Below are 19,576 nucleotides of genomic sequence, written 5' to 3'. Positions count from 1 at the left end.
ACTTGTGTGATGCAGAAACTCTTACAGAAGTCAAAACACTTGTTTTTGATCCAATAATGCCTCTCTAATTTACTCTATGCGATCTCACTGTTTGAAACGCCTGTCAATCAACACGTGGTGCCGTGAAAAATTAAGTGAGGCGTCTTATAGGATAAGGACATGCAGTCTCATGAGTAATTATGAGATACATCACATCCTGTGGCGACAAATTTAAACCTGTTAGTTGAAAATAGCACATAAAGGTTTTTTGTCCAACAATCAAAACTAATGGATGGTAACATTGACTTCTATGATGTTCAACCCTCATAAATGTTAAAATCTCAAAAATTTGGTTTAGGATTTCATGACCCTTTTTAACAGTGCGGAGATGTGGTTTACTTAAGAATATGCGGCCCCTTTAAGAAGAACGACACCGTGCGCACTGAGGATGCGCAGAGGAGAGAAACGCGAGAGACGAGACTAGTGCTTAGAAACCATGGACTGTTGTTGTTGCTCTCTGGCTTAAACTTTCAACAGTTGAAGCTGAAAGTGTTGCCAATTTGAGGATTTTGTCGCCAAATTTCTTGACTTTCTCATTGCTGCTGCGACTTTTATTAACGTTTTGTGACAAGGAGCTATTTTTGGCAAGACCTAACGTAAAATAAAAAGTAGCGATTTTTTATGAGGGGCTATTTTTTACGTATTTTACATAGACCTACACATAGTCGAATAAACACGTAAGGATTTTGCAGTGTGGAGAAAACCAACAGTAAGTAGTAGAGAATTTGTGTGTTTGCATTTTAGCGTCTTTGTTTCCCTAGCGACGGAGTGTGAGATCATGCGCTGTAAACCCGTCGTGTCGAGCTCAAGTTAGCTCGTTAAACGCAAATAAATGGCTGAATAGGTAAGAAGGTAACAGTGGTTCTGTCCAGGTTGTACCTAATTATGAATATATAGCGAATAAATAGCGAAAATCATTTTCAGTTGCTCACGGTGGAATAGTTGATATGTCTTGCTAAAGGGCAAAAGACCCATCAATTCCTGTTATCTCTAGAAGCCGATATAGTATATGATAGTTGTTTTTAATTTGAATAATCTATTATTATGATATTTCATACATTATAAGAGCTTAGTAGACATAATATTGTAAAACAATATTATACGGATCATTATTTAATAATATAATGTTGATTTATAAATTCATATGTGTATGGGTTTATAATCCTAGTAATATACAATTTGTGACATTTTTCAAAGGAGTTTAAAAAAGAGTTGATTAACAGAGTGACTAATGCGCACAGGCAGAACAGGGGTTCTTTAGAAATGAACAAAACAATCAAATGTAAAATAATATAAAATAAAATGTGTTCTGTTGCACGTTCACATACTTGAGCTTATGTTTTATTGTTGAGCTCAAGCTCAGTTCAGACCTTAATCTTTATAAGCTGTCATTAGGGGAAGATGAATGGGAAGTGGGTGTCCCTTATTTTGCCACACTGAAGGTGGCAACCTTAATGCTATATGACCATGAGTGGGGAATGTTTTAACATAGACATTTTTAGACTTGTATGTACTTTGTTTTCATATAGTGGTTCATATTACCTGGTAATATATCTCTAATTATAGTGTAATAATATTTTGGTAGAGAGGTTTTCTTCACTGACCATGTTTTAGACTGTTGACACCAACAAAATATGCTTAATGTTCCACTTTACAGAAGATCTCAGACATCAGCATAATGAATAATGTGAAAACAGGGAAAACGCGTATTAAAACTGTAAATTCAGTAACTTCTTTTTGAATTTGGCAGATCTGGTGTCCCTCCCACAGCAATTCACCAATAAATACTGGGAATATTCCCATCATCCTACAAGAGAAGGACAAACTCCAGGAGTAGCAGCTGAAATCTGTGTGACTGTTAAAGATGGAGTTTATTAAAGAGGAGATTGAAGACATGAGTGATCCAGAACCATCAGGAATAAAACATGAAGATACTGAGGAACAAATAGGTTGGTGGCCATTCTTGATTCTTCATTAGCTACATTTACATGGACACCTTTTGTTTCAGTCGAAATTAATTAATTCCAATTTATGAATCCAAACGTTTTCATGAACACTAAATTAAGTGATTGGGTTGATGTGCATGTTTATGTCACAAGCTTCAAATTGGAGTAGATTTGTATAACGTGCACACGCTGCGCATGCACATACTATTCTCCTAAATTGCTTCTTTTCTTAATATTTATCTATTTCGGTTCCTGATTACAGGGGTGCAAACAAATGTATGGTCAAAAAAGAGAGAGGTAATCGAAGCCCTCGTCCCACGGCAAATATCCAGATACTACATTGCCACCATCCCCAACCCACCCCTATAGGCACATAGAGTCAAATGAAATTTAGAAAAACTATCTTGCACTTCTTCTTCTTGCTTTACTGCTACTTCCTGAAAACAATTTCACCTGATGATTTGAATAGCTCTTTTTGTAAAGAATTAATAATTCTAGGATGATTGGGGTAATTGTGTAGGGTAGGCCTAGTGCATCTGCATAGAAACTAATAAACAAAATACAAGCATCAGGCATGTGATTGGCTAAGGACAAAATAGCAGGAAAATATACTGAGACCCCAATATAGGCCATTTATTAGCCTATACTTTAAATTATCATTTATTTCTGTGATGCAAAGCTGAATTTTCAGGATCATTACTCCAGTAATTACTCCATGATGATTCATTATCAAAGTTGGAAACAGTTCTGCTGCTTAATATTTTTTTAATAACGTGTGATACTTTTAGGATACTTTGATGAATAAAAAGTAATAAAAATTAAAAAGGAAGAAGAATTAAAAAAAAAAAAAATAGAAATCTTTTGTAACAACAATATACTCTACTGGTCAGTAATTTGGGTTCAGTATTTTTTTTTCTTTCTTTTTTTGAAATAAATCAATACTTTTATTCAGCAAGGATGTGTTAAATTGATAAAAAGTGATAGTAAAGAAGATTTATATTATTAGAAAATATTTTTAATTATTTTGAATAAATGCAGTTCTTTTTAACCTTTTATTCATCAAATATTTTAGGCAGCAGAACTGTTTCCAACACTCATAATAAATCAGATTTCTAAAGGATCATGTGATAGACCGGATGTCACATGCTGAAGACTGGAGTAATGATCCTGAAAATTCAGCTTTGCATCACAGAAATAAATTATAATTTAAAGTATAATAAATTGAAAACCAATTATTTTAAATTGTAATAATATATCACAATATTAAAAAAACAAATCTGTATTTTTGATCAAATAAATGCAGGCTTGATGAGCAGAAGAAACTTCTTTCAAAAACATTAAAAATAGTAATGTTTCCAAACTTTTGGCCTGTAGTGTATCCCCCAAAACTGCACAACTGTAGGGTAAAACATTAATAAAAAAGTGATAATAAATAATGCGTCTTAAAACTGACATGATTGTTACAAAATCACACAGTCTGGACTCTGGGGACTCTGGAGCTCTCAGAACAACTGCTTACATTAAGTTTAAGGTAAAAATAACTGCCATGAAATTATAGTAGCCTATCTTACTCCCATGCAATTAGATAAACTGTTCATTCACTACATGACTTTACCTCTGTCTTTATCCCCTTTTATCCTCTTCTCTTCTTTTTGGCACTGTATCTATCGCAGACTATAATGCTCATTTATAATGTGTCATGTAAAATTCGGCCATCCGTCACAATCAGGAAACTTTCACCGTGTCTAGAACTGGCGCGAGCTGCCAGGCCCGTTTCTACGAGCCTGTGTGTTAAGCGCCCTCAAAAAAAGCAATGTCTACATTGGATGCGGCGTCGCGCACACTACACAACAAATTACCAACAACTGATCGCGCGCGCGCTCTGTTTCTGACGCACTTCAAGCACTCGCTGGGCGGGTATTCCGGGGAAAGATTGCATCTCTCTGCCATCTGTAACCATGTTGACGTGCCGCCGGGGTGGCCGCGATTCGCGGCGATTGTGGTTCCGTCCCGGGTTACCATGGTGACGGCTGAAATTACTCGAAAAAATCGATAATTAGGCCTATTTTTTAAATTACAAATATGCATTTGTCAAAACCGAGAGACTTTCATGCATCAAAATGTAACTTATTAATATGTATTTGCGCCTTCTATTTTGTCTGGAAACTTCCAACACTCTTGCGTGTCGGGTGAAAAATAGGCGTCGGTTGCGGTTCTATTTCTAGCACGCGGTTTCGGCGCGGCTCGAGAAGTGTGTGTGTGGGTGTGTGTCACGCAGGCATTGTGCTCTAACACAAGCTCTGACCAGTTAACACGAGAGCGGACATAAAAACGGACACTCCACGCCACGCACGGCACGCAGAGAGAAATGTGATGCAGCGCGCGGAAGATCCAGAGTGAGACAGAAACACTAGTGGTTCACGCTTGCGCACATACTGCTGGTTTGGCGCGCAGTTTTCTGATTCGCTATTTCCTATTTACTTGTTGGTGGATGCAATCCAGAATTACTGTTGGTTAAATTATAATCAGACCCTCTCAGACCCCCCCCCCCCTCCCCCCCTTAAAAAAAAACTCTTCGGATCTGCACGATTCACACAAGTCACCCAAACTGACGTGAAAAAAGCGGGAGGCGCCGAAAAGCGCGCTGTTTGCACCCCTGTGATTAGGAGATGACGAGCACATTAAGCTTTGTGCCGTTGTGCTTATATTAATCAAGCTGTAAAAACGCCTCTTCCCACGCCCAACACAAGCCGTCTGTGGATGAGAGTCTGAAACAAGGACTGGTGGGACGTTGTCCTGCTCCTCTTCACAGACGATAAGTGGGAGGAAAATTTTAGAATGACATGACAGTCATTTATGACACTTCATTCAACAACAACCCGTTCCTCGTGTCATACGTCATTACGTCCATTCCTTCGTCATTGCACATGCGCAGTACTTTCCGGTTTCGGTTTTCAATCCGATCAAGTGTTTACATGTCCTCTCGATCAGATTAAAAAAGGTTTAAACCACCCCTTCCAATCCGAATGAAATTTTAATCGGATTTGGCCAGTTCATTCCGACTGACGTGGTTACATATGACTGTTTTACATTACAATTGGATTATTAGAGTCCATGTAAATGCAGTTACTGTTGACTGCTTTAGTAGCTGTGAGATAATAAGCAGTATATGGATAATAAATGATACAGGAATACATCTAAATCATAACCTTGTTTCTAGCATTTTTTCATCAATATTTTAATCATATTAATAAGTGAATGACAGAACTGACCTTTTTCACATCAAAGATTTTATATTTTATACTAACAGTTACCTGGGGGGTTTTCCAGAAAGCAAGGTTATCTTACCATCAAAGATACCCTGAACTCTCGGTCGATTAACCCAAACCTTGCTTACTCGAAGATTGCTGGTTACAGAAACGCGTCCGGGAGTAAGTTCAGGGTTAACACACAAGACATTCTCAACAGAGCGACGAATTGACGAGTCACCGTGAAACAGACGCTAAGAAAAAGCTCGCCATACTACTTCTTTCTTCTTCTTTTATTTAATGGCTTACATACATTTACACACTTAGTGCATAAAGTTGCCACCTATTTGGTGGTCGCAATTAATTTTCAATCTTTTCATTTAATAATCTTTAATCAATGTGAATAAGAATTATATTGTTTGTTTGATGCTAATTCTATTATAAAAAGAAAGACTGGTTAAACTAAATAACAGTCTATGCTCGCAAAGATAACATGGCTGTAAAAGTTTAGTCATTTTGCTTCCACAATGCTTGAAATGTAAGTTATCAAATAGGTTTATTTATTATAGAAATACATTGTAGCATAGAAAACGTCCTGTTGCAAGCATAAAAAAAATCTGAATGCAGACCAACTTATATGCAAATTATATATAGGCCTATATAAATATATCTTATAATAAATATAACCTTGAATTAAATAAACATTACCTTGTTTTAATAGTGCTTTATATATCTATGTAACTATAGTTAGTCGCACCAGCAGGAAAAATGGTCGCAAAATGTCCACTGAGCCTTATCAATGGGGGCGCAGAAAACCTCTGAAGCAAATAAATAACCCTGGAACAGAACCTGATTGGGAGCAGGTTCTGTTCGAAGAGTAAGTTGCTATGGCTACATTTTTTGAACCGAAAGTTTAAAGGTTATCCACTTACTTACCCTTTAACATACCTGCTTTCTGAAATAAACCCCTGATCTCTTGTCTTTTCGTTAGAAATGTTAACTTGACTTTTCTCATTTATTCTCCTTGAACTGATTCAAACTACCTAATATGTTTATTTTAGACCAGATTGAAGTGATGGAGCAAAAACACAAACTGAGTGAAGTGGAGGAGAAACATGACTTCAAAACTCAAGGAACAAAAGCCAAAAAGCTGCACTCCTGCTCACAGTGTGGAAAGAGTCTCCAAAATCAACGAAATCTTAACAGACACATGAGAATTCACACTGGAGAGAAACCGTATACATGCCCTCAGTGTGGAAAGAGTTTTAATCAAGCATCAGGTCTCAGTGTTCATCTGCACATTCACACTGGAGAAAAACCATTTAACTGTGGTCAGTGTGGTAAAGATTTTAATTCATCATCAAATCTAAAAAAACACCTGAAAATTCATTCAGATGAGAGGCCTTATGTGTGTTCAGTTTGTGGAAAGAGTTTTTCACGGCCTGACAGTTTTAAAGAGCACCAGAAAACACATAATGAAGTGAGAGATCATGTGTGTTGTGACTGTGGGAAGAGCTTTATTACATCTAGTCATCTGAAACAGCACCAAAAAATTCATACTGGAGAAAAACCTTACAAGTGCTCATATTGTGACAAGAGTTTCACTGTGTCTGGAAACCTGAAAACGCATGAGCGAGTTCACACTGGAGAGAAGCCATACCAGTGCACTCAGTGTGGGAAGCGTTTCAAAGATGCAACAGGTTTAAAAATTCATCTGCGCATTCACTCTGGAGAAAAGCCATTTAACTGTGATCAGTGTGGTACAAAGTTCATTTCGTCATCACATCTAAAAAAACACCTGAAACTTCATTCAGGTGAGAGGCCTTATTTGTGTTCTTTCTGTGGAAAGAGTTATTCAAGGCTGGATCATTTTAAATTGCACCAGAAAACACATAATGAAGTGAGAGATCATGTGTGTTTGGACTGTGGGAAGGGCTTTACTGCAGCTGACAATCTAAAACAGCACCAAAGAATTCATACTGGAGAAAAACCTTACAAGTGCTCATATTGTGACAAGAGTTTCACGCTGTCTGGAAACCTGAAATCACACGAGCGACTTCATACTGGAGAGAAGCCGTACCACTGCACTTGGTGTGAGAAGAGTTTTAGACATTTATCAAGCCTTCATGCTCATAAGAAAAATTGTTACAAGTAATTAACATAACAAAATTAAATTCAGTGAGATAAAATATGGAGTTTGTCCTAAAAGCACTGTATCATCTAGATCAGGGATGCCCAACCCTGCTCATGCCGATGGACTGTCCTGCACAGTTTATCTTCAACCCTAATCAAACACACCTGCCTTTAATTTCCAAGTGATCCTGAAGACCTTAATTGGTTGCTTCAGGTGTGTTTGATTAGGGTTGGAGATGAACTGTGCAGGACAGTCCATCGGCAGGAGCAGGGTTGGGCACCCCTGATCTAGATTAAAGGTAGGGTAGGCAATTTTTTAAAAAACACTTTTAGTTATACTTGTTGAAACTCTTTACATCCTCATAGGAATCAATAATAGAACTGGTCTAAATATTAAAACATGGAACACTATATTGCCAAAAGTTTTGGGACGTCTGCCTTTACATGCACATGATATCCCATTCTTAATCCGTAGGGTTTAATATGGAGTTGGCCCACCCTTTGCAGCTATCACAGCTTTAACTCTTCTGGGAAGGCTTTCCACAAGGTTTAGGAGTGTGTTTATGGGAATTTTTGACCATTCTTCTAGAAGCGCATTTGTGAGGTCAGGCACTGATGTTGGACGAGAAGGCCTGGCTCGCACTCTCCGCTCTAATTCATCCCAAAGGTGTTCAATCGGGATGAGGAGGTCAGGACTGTCAAGTTCCTCCACACTAAACTCACTCATCCATGTCTTTATGGGCCTTCCTTTGTGCACTGGTGCGCAGTCAGGAACCGGAAGGGGCCATCCCTAAACTGTTCCCACAAAGTTAGGAGCATTAAATTGTCCAAAATGCCTTGGTGTGCTGAAGCATTAAGAGTTCCTTTCACTGGAACTAAGGGGTGAAGCCCAACCCCTGAAAAACAACCCCGCACCATAACCCCCCCTCCACCAAACTTTACACTTGGCACAATGCATTCAGTCGAGTAGCATTCTCCTGGCAACCGCCAAACCCAGACTCGTCCATTGGATTGCCAGACATAGAAGCGTGATTCGTCACTCCAGAGAACACATCTTCACTGCTCTAGAGTCCAGTGGTGGCGTGCTTTACATTGCATATGACACTTTGCATTGGACTTGGTGTGATGTAAGGCTTGGATGAAGCTGCTCGGGCATGGAAACCCATTCCATGAAGCTTTCTACGCACTGTTCTTGAGCTAATCTGAAGGCCACATGAAGTTTGGAGGTCAGTAGCTATTGACTCTGCAGAAAGTTGCCGACTTCTGCGCACTGTACGCCTCAGCATGCGCTGACCCCGCTCTCTGATTTTACATGGCCTAGCACTTCGTGGCTGAGTTGCTGTTGTTCCCAATTGCTTCCACTTTGTTATAATACCACTAACAGTTGACCGTGGAATATTTAGTTGTGAGGAAATTTCACGAATGGACTTATTGCACAGGTGAAAACCTATCACTGTACCATGCTTGAATTCACTGAGCTCCTGAGAGCGACCCAATTTTTTCGCAAATGTTTGTAGAAGCAGCCTGCATGCCTAGGTGCTTGATTTTACACAACTGTGGCCATGGAAGTTATTGGATCACCTGAATTCATTGATTTAGAGGGATGTCCCAATACTTTTGGCAATATAGTGTATATCTTCTATGGAAGTCTCAGGGCCAAAAAATGTTCGGTCCGAATGCTATGATTCGATGTCCTATCTGCCTGTCAACATATGTATTTCCAAACCTCCGCGCATCTGCTCGCACAGACATCACGTCATCAACTCGTTCCTTAAAGGGATACTCCACCTTTTTTTTTCAACGTGTACTAAGACGTCGGTCTTAGTGCACGATGTAACTACAGAAGAGTCAAGTTTTGAATAGGAAAAATATCTAAACTCTTTTGGTAATTTTTTTAAGAGAGATGGTCTTGTCTGATTCAATGATCTATGCTAAGCTATGCTAAAAGTGGTACCGCCAGACCCGGAAATCGGCTGAATGGATTCGAAAACGGTAAAACTCAACTGTTTAACTCTGGGGAAGTTGTAAAATGAGCCTATTTCCAAAAAAAGTGGAGTATCCCTTTAAGCCTATGCGGAGTTGTAGACAGACGTCAGTCACCGAGCGCCGCAAACAAACAGCAGCTGCCTTTTACAGTTCCTCTTGAACCAAAACAAAGTGATTAGGCTGCGTTTACGCCATGTGGTAGCCGTAATTATAAGATGACAATCCGCGACTTTCTACCCGAACACTTTGGAGACACTCTGAAGAGAGGGTGCGATCTCATGCTTTCAAAGTGCTATTGCTAGTCTCTCAGAAATTGCCTACTCTACTTTTAATTTTGTGAATTTAGTGAAAAGCTTGGAGAACAGATACAACATTTTGTCTGTCACATTTCTGGTTGTCCACTGGCCTTCCTGTGAGCTTTTTTCAAGGGTGTTTACATGACAACGATGTACTAAAAACAGACGACAGTGTTGTCAAAACGATTCCCCGTTTACATGGATCTGCGAAAATGACTAAAAAGGCTGTATTATGCATGCCAGGCCAGTAGTTGATGTTACTTTGTCAAGGAACGCCCCGCGAACCCATAATAAGTATTTGCATGATGTCACCGTTTTCACAAATTCCACGTTTTTGTTGTTTACATGGAGGCATCGTTTTCAAAACCATGCACTTTGAAACCCGTTTTTAAAAGTTTTAGTTTTCAGGCCCCCAATACGCCGTTGTTGTTTAAATGAACGGCCAAAATGCATAAAAGGTTTTCCGTTTTCAGTTGAAAACGGTGTTGTGTAAACATTGTTGTGTCTTGTCTTCCTTCTCTTTCTGGGTTCATGTTTCCATAGCAACACTAATTGTTCAGCTCACAGGCTGATTGTCTTCACCTGTTACTTATTACCTGCACCCTATATGTACTCCTCTGTTTGTCTTGTCTTTTGTCAAGATTGTTCATGTGGTCCTGGTTTGTTTTGGCTCTCTGCCAGGTTGATGTTCTGTTGCAAAGCCTTTTCTAGTTTTTGTTTTTTAGGTCAAGCTGCGTTCACACTACTAGTGACAAAGCGACTCGATACCATTCATTTCAATGGAGAGGGGACGAATTCCAGCGACACGAGCGACAGTGACCGTTGGCAACCGGATGGGGCATGTCCAGCGACACGACAAAGTTGAGATATGTTCAACTTTTATGCAAATGAAAAGCAACTTTCAGGAGCGACAACCAATAGGAGTGAAGTCAGTGCACGTGATCCGTCACTCTTCAGTGCCGAGTCCGACCGAGGTTAAATAGCCGTGATGGCAAAGAGCACTCGCTGTTTCTCGTTAATCTTTAATATTTTGCATTTTATGTACTGATTCTATTTATATTTAGACTTTTCCTTCCAAAATGTTTGTTTGTAGCGGCAAGAAAACGGATTTGTTGTCTACAACATGGAGTAACATCTGTGAATGTCACTCACAAGCATTACTAGGCAACCAGTAGTGGGAACGCCCTCTAGCGACCTCACCGCCAGCCACTGGCGACATTCAGCGACACAGTTGCTTGTAGTGTGAACGCAGCTTAAGAGTTTTTAGTCTATTGGACTGTTTTTGGATTTTCTTGGAAGGCACCTTTCTCAGAATTCATAATTTAATTCTTCAGCCCTGGTAATTTCCAGCACTTGTTTTTCCTCCGCTGCAAATCAACTGGACATGATTATTTCTGTTGAACACATTTGTCTCTATATGGACATTTAATAAACAATTAATTCAGCTCCCTCTGCATTCAAGTGTATTTTTCCTACAGTTGTGTGACATTGTCTTGATTGATCTATTTTTTGAACACAGAAAGTGTTTTTAATCATATTAATGAGTTTAAACATACTAAATACTAAATGAGTTTAAACATTCTAAATACTGTGATTAATATTGGGATGTACAGTATTCTTGTAAAATCAACCCACATTTCAAAATAAGAGAACTCAAATTAAAAAGTATGTAATCATAAAAAGATTATACAAAGAGGTTGGAGTTAAATTGTATCCTTTATTGTTGAATGCTTAAGAACAATAAAGTACCAAAGTTTCAGTTCACCAGACTTTTTTTGTGGGGAAAAAATAGACAGAAATATTAAACAATAAATAATCTGTTGATCATTTGCATTATTTACTTTGGTTTTAAAAATCCTCCTGCACTAAGTTGTAAGCTTGGGAAAAAATAGGATTCACAGGACAACAGAATTTCAAAACTGGAGAAACATAATTATAATGGTGTTTTATTAAAAATCACTTGTATTTTGTTACTGAATTAGAAACAGAACAGCTGAAATTAAATGTTATCTATAGGCTCTGTATGATAAAAAAAGTATTTCACTGACTGATTTCAAGTAATGCGTTTGTCCATTATTACAGTATTTTAGTTAAATGTTTTAACCTGTTCTTATAGTCCTTAGTCAGGTTTACGGCATAGTGAATTTAACGAGGCTCAGGGAGAAATGTAGTCTTTACAACGGCGCGCACTGACCAAATGTCCTTGAAAGATCATGTAACTCACAACCGCTCACAACTCTACCGGGGTATCGGCAGCATTTCTGCTGTTCCTTAAAGCGCCATCTATAGGCGGATCTTTTGTGACGTCATTGTTTATGTTTGCCGCGTTGCATCACGGGAATCGTGTGGCAGGAAACACCGCTAGATACCTGTAATTTGATTGTTTTGCACGTTTGGAGGAGGATTTAGAGAAGAGGATGGTTCACTCTTGCTGTGTGGTCGATTGTACGGCTCGTTGGGAACCTGATAAAAAGTTTTTTCGAATTTCCTCCGAAAAGGATTGCGAAAACCGAAAGAAATGGTTGCGTGCAATTAGGCGATTGAACCTGGACGCTCCGAAGCCTGGATTCCTAACGTTACTGATCGAGTTTGTGAGGCTCATTTTGTTCATGGTAGGCCTACGTCTTAGTGACTATGTATTTATAGAAGATTGAATAAAATAAAAAATAATAAAACTGAGTCAAATCAACCGAGTCATATGTTTTCGCGTTCTGATTCAGGTGTCCCAAACCGCGATCCACAGCACCCAGACTACCGTATTTTCCGCACTATAAGCAGAGGCGCACCTTCAATGAATGGCCATTTTTATAACTGTTTTCATATAGGGCGCACCGGATTATAAAGCGCATAGAATAGAAGATACTGCAGTCAAATGTTTGACTGGGTTTGCGTTATGCAATGGTCACCAACCTTTTCAAGCTTATAAGATCACATCCAAGTCCAAATGTAAACCAAGATCTTCCACTTGCAAAAAAATATGAAAAAAAACAAGTGGCTGAGCTGTAAAACCTTGTTTATACTCGACGCGTCCGCATGAGCGCGAAGGTAATAAAAAAAACTAATATCCGTCTGCTCGGGCAGATTCGGCTTAACAGCGCGCGCGCCCCCGCAGATGCACGACTTTGAGCCGAATCTGCCCGAGCAGACGGATATTAGTACATCTCATCATCACCCAGTTTGCGCGTCTAAATCAGTTGTATGGTCTGGTGTTCAGTCTAAAACAAAACAGTTGCGTCAAGTATAAATGCCTCGTCTGTTTGGGGAGTTGCACGCACAGTCAGCGGAGATCTCGGCTTTGAATAACTTCGATTTTGTCACCAATACAAATTTTGAGCTTCTCTCCAAACCTCCTCCGGTCTTCAGATGTTAAAGTGCTTATATATTGTGGATTTTGCCCGCTAACTCTCTTGAAAGTGCTCGTCGCGTCTTTACAGCCCGCAATACTGTTTGATTTGTTGCCACACAACCACTCGCGCATGCGTACAAAGATGTCAACAAAGATCCTCCTATAGTCAGAGAGTGAATATGTGCGTTTTCATTCAGCGTGTTGAGGTTGTTTACATCCGAGTGCGCATGTCTCTTTTACGCAGCACATGCGCAGTGTTGTAGATTTAACCAGTTGATGGAAAAGTATTCTAGCTGCATTCTAAAATTCGAAATAATTCGTAATAAGGAATTATTCATAGTATATTTAAGTTCACACGATGACAATACTCGCTCACTTCTGTTCCTATTTAGAACTTACGTTATTCCTCTCTTCCACCGCAATTGCTCTACACTCCAATAGGTGGCGCAAATGCGCCTCAAAGCGGTTTACAAATGACCATAAAACGTAAAAGAAGATGGGCGTCTTGAGAAGAAATAACAGGAGAAATCCAAGAGCAAACAATTGAAATCTGTGTGCCGTAATTTGGTAAAGATGGAGTTTATTAAAGAGGAGAATGAAGACATGAGTGATCCAGAACCATCCAGAATAAAACATGAGGATACTGAGGAGCAAATAGGTTGGTGTTTATTCTTGCTTGTTGACTGCAAAGCTTTTGTTTACCAGATTTGGTGGATGTGAAATAATGAGCTGATAAAAGATACAGAAATGCATCTAAACGATCATAACCTTGAATAACAGTTGTCCAACACATTTTGATAATATAAAAAGAGAATGATAGAAATAATATTTGGCACCTCAAAGAAATTATACTTGATACTCTGTTGTTTTCTTCTGTTGAATCAGAATTCACTTTTTAAACACAAAATGTTTTTATTTTAGACTTGATGGAAGTGAAACAGCAAAGACACGAACTAAATGAAGCCGAGGAGGAACAGCAGAGCATCAAAACTCAGCACACCTGTCCTCAGTGTGGAAAGAGTTTCAGACAAAAAGGAAACCTTAACAAACACATAAGAATTCACACTGGAGAGAAACCGTATACATGCACTCAGTGCGGAAAGAGTTTCATATGTAAATCTGAACTCAAATATCATCTGCTCCGTCACTCTGGAGAAAAGCCATTTAACTGTGATCAGTGTGATAGAAAGTTCATTTTATCATCGCATCTAAAACAACACCTGAAAGCTCATTCAGATGTTAAGCCTCACTTGTGTTCTTTCTGTGGAAAGAGTTTTTTAAGGCTGGATCATTGTAAAAAGCACCAGAAAACACACAGTGATGTAAGAGATCATGTGTGTTGTGATTGTGGGAAGAGCTTTACTAAAGTTGAAAATCTGAAACAGCACCAGAGAATTCATACTGGAGAAAAACCTTACAAGTGCTCATATTGTGAAAAGAGTTTCACGCTGTCTGGAACCATGAAAATACATGAGCGACTTCATACTGGAGAGAAGCCTTATCACTGCACTCAGTGTGAGAAGAGCTTCATAAGTGCCAAAGCTCTCGGTTATCATCTGTACATTCACACTGGAGAGAAACCATTTAACTGTGATCAGTGTGGTAAAAAGTTTAAAACGTTATCAAATTTAAAACTACACCTGATAGTTCATTCAGATGAAAAGCCTTATGTGTGTTCTTTCTGTGGAAAGAGTTTTTCACGACTGATCACTTGTAAACGTCACCAGAAAATGCATAATGAAGTGAAAGATCATGTGTGTTGTGACTGTGGGAAGAGCTTTACTACAGATGGTCATCTAAAACAGCACCAAAGAATTCATACTGGAGAAAATCCTTACAAGTGCTCATTTTGTGACAAGAGTTTCACTCAGGCAGGAAACCTGAAATCACACGAGCGAGTTCACACTGGAGAGAAGCCGTATCAGTGCACTCAGTGTGGAGAGAGTTTCAAAAGTAAAACCAGTCTTAAGCATCATCATCTGCATCGTCACTCTGGAGAAAAGCCATTTAACTGTGATCAGTGTGATAAACATTTTAAATTAACGTCAAATCTGAAAAAACACCTGAAAAATCATACAAACGAGAAGCCTTATGCATGTTCATTTTGTGGAGAGGTTTTTACACGACCGGATCATTGTAAACGACACCAGAAAAAACACACCGGTGAGAGAAATCATGTGTGTTTGGAGTGTGGGAAGAGATTTATTAGAGCTGAGCATCTGAAACAGCACCAAAAAATTCACACTGGAGAAAAACCCTACAAGTGCTCATATTGTGACAAGAGTTTCTCTCATTCTGGAAACCTGAAACAACACGAGCGACTTCATACTGGAGAGAAGCCGTATCAGTGTACACAGGAGAGTGTTTCACCCAATCAAAAACTCTAATGATTCTTATTAAAAATGATTGTCATGTGTCACACTGAGCAAATGCTATTCTCAGATTTAATATGTTCAAGGTTTTGCTCAAAATCAAATAATGCTTTCTGATCTTAGAGCAAATATTATAAACACCACAGATCATTCATTAGACACTACATAAAAAATGTATATGTATAGTAATAAAAACGTACAGTAGTAAGGTGAATAAATTACATACTGTATGCACTGCAAGTATAGTCTTGTACTGAATAGTGTATAGCCTGTTAAATGCGTACTGTGAAAAAACAGTGACCCAACGGCGAAAGCCAAAAAGGTTACAGTAAAAAACTCGAAATGAAAAGCATGTTACATTCAAAAGAGTTGTGCAACGGCAAAATCAAGGTCAGTGAGAGATTCATTCTGCTTCAGCATCATGTTGAGTCAGTCTGAGGACTCTATCCACAGAATATGTATTCAGTCACTTTCATTTCATTTATGATTTTGAATTCTTAGTTTGATATGAAGACTTCAGATGCAAAAGCCTCTAAGTGCCATCTGAAATTTCCTTCTAGAATGATCATTTTTATCAAACTTGTATGTTTATGTTCAGTTATTTCACTTTAATGGCAGTGAAAATGACCTATTAATTGTCATTAAAGTGAAATAACTGAACTTAAACATACGAGCTTGATAAAAATGATCATTCTAGAAGGAAATTTCAGATGACACTTAGAGGCTTTTGCATCTGAAGTCTTCAAATGTAAAATTAGAGACCGGAAACAAATGTAACAAAAACCTACAATCAGTCATTTGTCATTGGTGTATGTGAAATTGTGTGTATTCAAATGTATTCTTTTGGTTAATGTCTTTTATTTCTTTCTTTTTTTATAATTATTCTTTCTTATGAATCTTTTCTTTATGAATTATATAGCTATGTATTCATTTAATCATCATTAAATCATAATTATGACATAATGGATAAGTCTGTTTGACCTTTTCTTATCAGACCAAAGAACCAAAGTTTAGGGGGATATAAGTTTCCTGCATTTATATATATATATATATATATTCCGATTTTTCATTGAGTTTGACCTGCCAATACTGATTTAGCCGATTCCGATTTAATATTTTCTAACCACTTTACAGCACACACAAATATATTTTCTATCTTCTCATTAATAGAACATTTTACATATATTTCTATCTTTTGCATAGAACATAGAACATAATAAATTATTATAATTACCCTATAAATTACTCCTGGTGTGGGAAATTCACACACATCTAAAGTGCAGTGTTATGGAAGAACCATTTCCTTCTTTTACATCCAATATCCAACTAAAAAAACTGTATATATTTAGCAAACTAAACTTCATGAAAACAGGGAAAACAGGTAATGGCAATAAAATAATATATAAATAACAAATAAAAATAAAATAAATATAGCCTTGCAGTATAAAGATATTTCTCAAAAGACACACACAGGCTTATTGCAATCACTTGTACATCAATAGCCAGTTTTCTTCGCAAACAGAGGCATTTCTACTTTGTCATCAGATAGTCTGTTTCTATAATAATGTAATAATAATAAAAAACTTTCGTTTTACATTTCCACACAAAGACGCGTCATTGCCTATAGAGCCCACCGCTCTGCGCTTTGAGAGGGATGTGCAGGAGCAGGAAAAAGACAATCGATCTCTTTTCTGATATCTTCATGTTTTCTACTTGTTGTAAATGTTATAAAGAGCGAATTTTATCCTCCAGAAGGGCGAGACATTTAGGCTATGTTTGATGTTGCGCTGCCAGAGAAAGTGAAACTAAAATCACCCGCGTGTGTCAAACGCGATTTACAAATAAACTTGACGCGCCTTACCATGTCTAATAACAAGCACAAACTGTGTTAAAAAGAATTTGACGTGCAAGTAAAAATGTAGGCTATCTGTCCTACAGCGTTTTTCTACTTTACCACAGTAAATACAAATATAATAGGCCTAATTAAAAGCGAATCAAGGAAGAAACGTTTATAATCCCCTTAGAAAATGGGTGAGACGTGAGTGAAGATTTGGGAAAAGAAACGAGAGATTTCATGCAGGGATGAGTCTCGATTTTTTAATATTCGATTAGTTGATTTGATTATAGAATATCGAATAGATTATGCGGTGGTGACGCGTTCATGTAACCACAGGGTGACGCTGCCAATAACGCACATAACAGCTGTTACAAAGAACCAGCAAAATAATGATTATGAATGTGCCAAATATAGCAAGGAGACATTTTAATTGTTTATTAATAAACTAGTGTTTTCTGTGTCAGTGTCGGCTGCAAAGATTAAGTTGACGATGCTGACTCGTCATCTTCGCAGTGAACGCACCTAGAGAGAAATGCACATTTCATACGATTAGCCTACATTTGCATATATTCTTTGCTATTATTTTGTTCTTCTGCTGCTTATCTTCACAATCCTCATCCATTAGATTCAATACTTTGGAATTTATTATAAACTATAGAACAAGATAGATCGTAATTATTTTTTATTAAACTTGCTATTACAACTTTCATATTTCCTTGAATCACTTGTTGCCTTTATCATTTTAAATTTTTACTTACTAAATTTGTTCAATTTCAGTTTTTAATTTTGAGTTATTAGCTTTCTTTGTAAGCAGACACACGTTTTTATGTTTAATAACAAAAATTTAATTTTTATTTCACTTACAAGACTTTGTTTTACGTTATTTTATGTGTTAGTCCATATTTAAGACAATAAAAACATTCAAATAAAATAGCTATTTCACTATGTCACGTCTTTCTTTATGTATGATTACTTTGAGTAATGTGTTAGTTCGTTAGCATTTTAGTCAAATGTTTTACCTACCTTAAAATATATTTAAATATTGTTTACAGTGACCAGGCTTTATTCATAATTGATGTTCTTGACTTCTTCGTGCACTTTCATCAGGTTCATGAACAAATTAACAGTGTAGGCCTAATTAGAGAAAGCAGAAGTCGTCTATTTGATCTTTCATGCTGTAATGTTACCGTCACATATGACTGACACAATCGCAAGAGTTTTTCATGGGTGGAATCGTTTAGACGACATGAGAAAACACACACCGGTGAGAAAGATCATGTGTGTTTGGAGTGTGGAAAGACCTTTGCAACAGCCTCCCAATTAAAAAAGCACCAAATAATTCATACCAGAGAAAGACCTTACATTTGTAAAGGTAAAATAAGTTTTTAGTTTGTAATTTGTTGTCAAACAAAGTAATGTCGAATGAAATGTAAAGATGAGAATACTGATATCTGTGCACTATGGCAACTACATTCAACTCTGTGGGATTTTTTAGACCAGAAACAAAAGTAACAAAAAAATAAATGAATGAATAAATATTGGAATATGATGTTCCCCAATCAGCCTTTTGTCAGCATGAAAAGGTATAAATTTAATTTAAACTTTAATTTAGTCTTTGACTGTCATTAAGCTGAGGCTTTGTGTTTAGGTTTTTATTTTGTACTATTGTTATGTGAAACGTGTGTGTGTGTGTGTGTGTGTGTGTGTGTGTGTGTGTGTGTGTGTGTGTGTGTGTGTGTGTGTGTGTGTGAGTAGTAGAATGAGATGGCAATAGAAATATATTCTCTGCGATATAAAAAGTCATCTGTTGGCTATTACACAATAAAATGAACGTTTCACTGACAATCTGAGTCCATTATAGTATTTAGTCAAATGTTTTAAATTGTTCATATACAGAGGCAGGAACAGATATATAACAATAGATTAAAAATGGTGACCCTGCAGTTTGTCTCGTAAAATGTGCAAATTTACAGAAGATCTCAGAATGAATGAGGTGAAAACAGTGATTGGTTGTTAAATTCAGTATGAAACTGAAGTTGCCATAGTTGACATACATTTGAGAACTTTATGTATTTCCGAGTGGACCGGCTTCTTGAACAAGAAAATGTGTAGTGGGACTTTATATTTCCCGTGGGGAATTGATTGAGTTGTTGTGGTTTGACATAAACACCTTTTTGTTATTCTGGTTGAAACTCTCTTCACGTCCTGATAGCAATCAATAATTCCTCCTTTATTTTGCCACTATAGGCTATGCCAACAATAACAGTGTAGTAGCTCTGTACTTTGTTGTGTAAAAGGTCTTCAAACGGTGAAACAGCGCGCATCAATGCAGTTTCGGCTTTGTAAATCATAAAGCGACCCCAGGAGGAAAAC

General features: G+C 37.6%; 2 protein-coding genes across 2 annotated transcripts; both read left to right on the top strand.

Annotated features, from left to right (window-relative positions):
* Positions 1 to 426: 426 nt before the first annotated feature.
* On the top strand, positions 427 to 7,512 carry LOC308693086 (uncharacterized protein). The gene is made up of 3 exons (XM_081369808.1): positions 427 to 748; positions 1,790 to 1,988; positions 6,295 to 7,512. The coding sequence occupies exons 2-3, from the start codon at positions 1,904 to 1,906 to the stop codon at positions 7,386 to 7,388; spliced, it is 1,179 nt and encodes a 392-aa protein (XP_081225934.1). The 5' UTR covers positions 427 to 748; positions 1,790 to 1,903; the 3' UTR covers positions 7,389 to 7,512.
* Positions 7,513 to 13,450: 5,938 nt separating this feature from the next.
* Positions 13,451 to 16,327, top strand: LOC308693085 (uncharacterized protein). Its single transcript, XM_081369807.1, has 2 exons — positions 13,451 to 13,652; positions 13,916 to 16,327. Exons 1-2 carry the CDS (start codon positions 13,568 to 13,570, stop codon positions 15,379 to 15,381), a joined length of 1,551 nt encoding a protein of 516 aa, XP_081225933.1. The 5' UTR covers positions 13,451 to 13,567; the 3' UTR covers positions 15,382 to 16,327.
* Positions 16,328 to 19,576: the final 3,249 nt, after the last annotated feature.

The sequence above is a fragment of the Scardinius erythrophthalmus genome (assembly GCF_964197995.2).
Source record: "Scardinius erythrophthalmus genome assembly, chromosome: 7".
In the NCBI taxonomy this organism is placed as follows: domain Eukaryota; kingdom Metazoa; phylum Chordata; class Actinopteri; order Cypriniformes; family Leuciscidae; genus Scardinius; species Scardinius erythrophthalmus.
The sequence above is the reverse complement of the archived record's forward strand: the minus strand, read 5'-3'. Positions and strand labels throughout refer to the sequence as shown.

What these genes read in the sequence shown, in the direction of transcription:
- LOC308693086 (XM_081369808.1), top strand. Translation starts at nt 1,904, where the DNA reads ATGGAGTTTATTAAAGAGGAGATTGAAGACATGAGTGATCCAGAACCA. An exon ending in AGATACTGAGGAACAAATAG is followed by an intron (nt 1,989 to 6,294) that starts GTTGGTGGCCAT and finishes TGTTTATTTTAG; the next exon opens with ACCAGATTGAAGTGATGGAG.
- LOC308693085 (XM_081369807.1), top strand. Translation starts at nt 13,568, where the DNA reads ATGGAGTTTATTAAAGAGGAGAATGAAGACATGAGTGATCCAGAACCA. An exon ending in GGATACTGAGGAGCAAATAG is followed by an intron (nt 13,653 to 13,915) that starts GTTGGTGTTTAT and finishes TTTTTATTTTAG; the next exon opens with ACTTGATGGAAGTGAAACAG.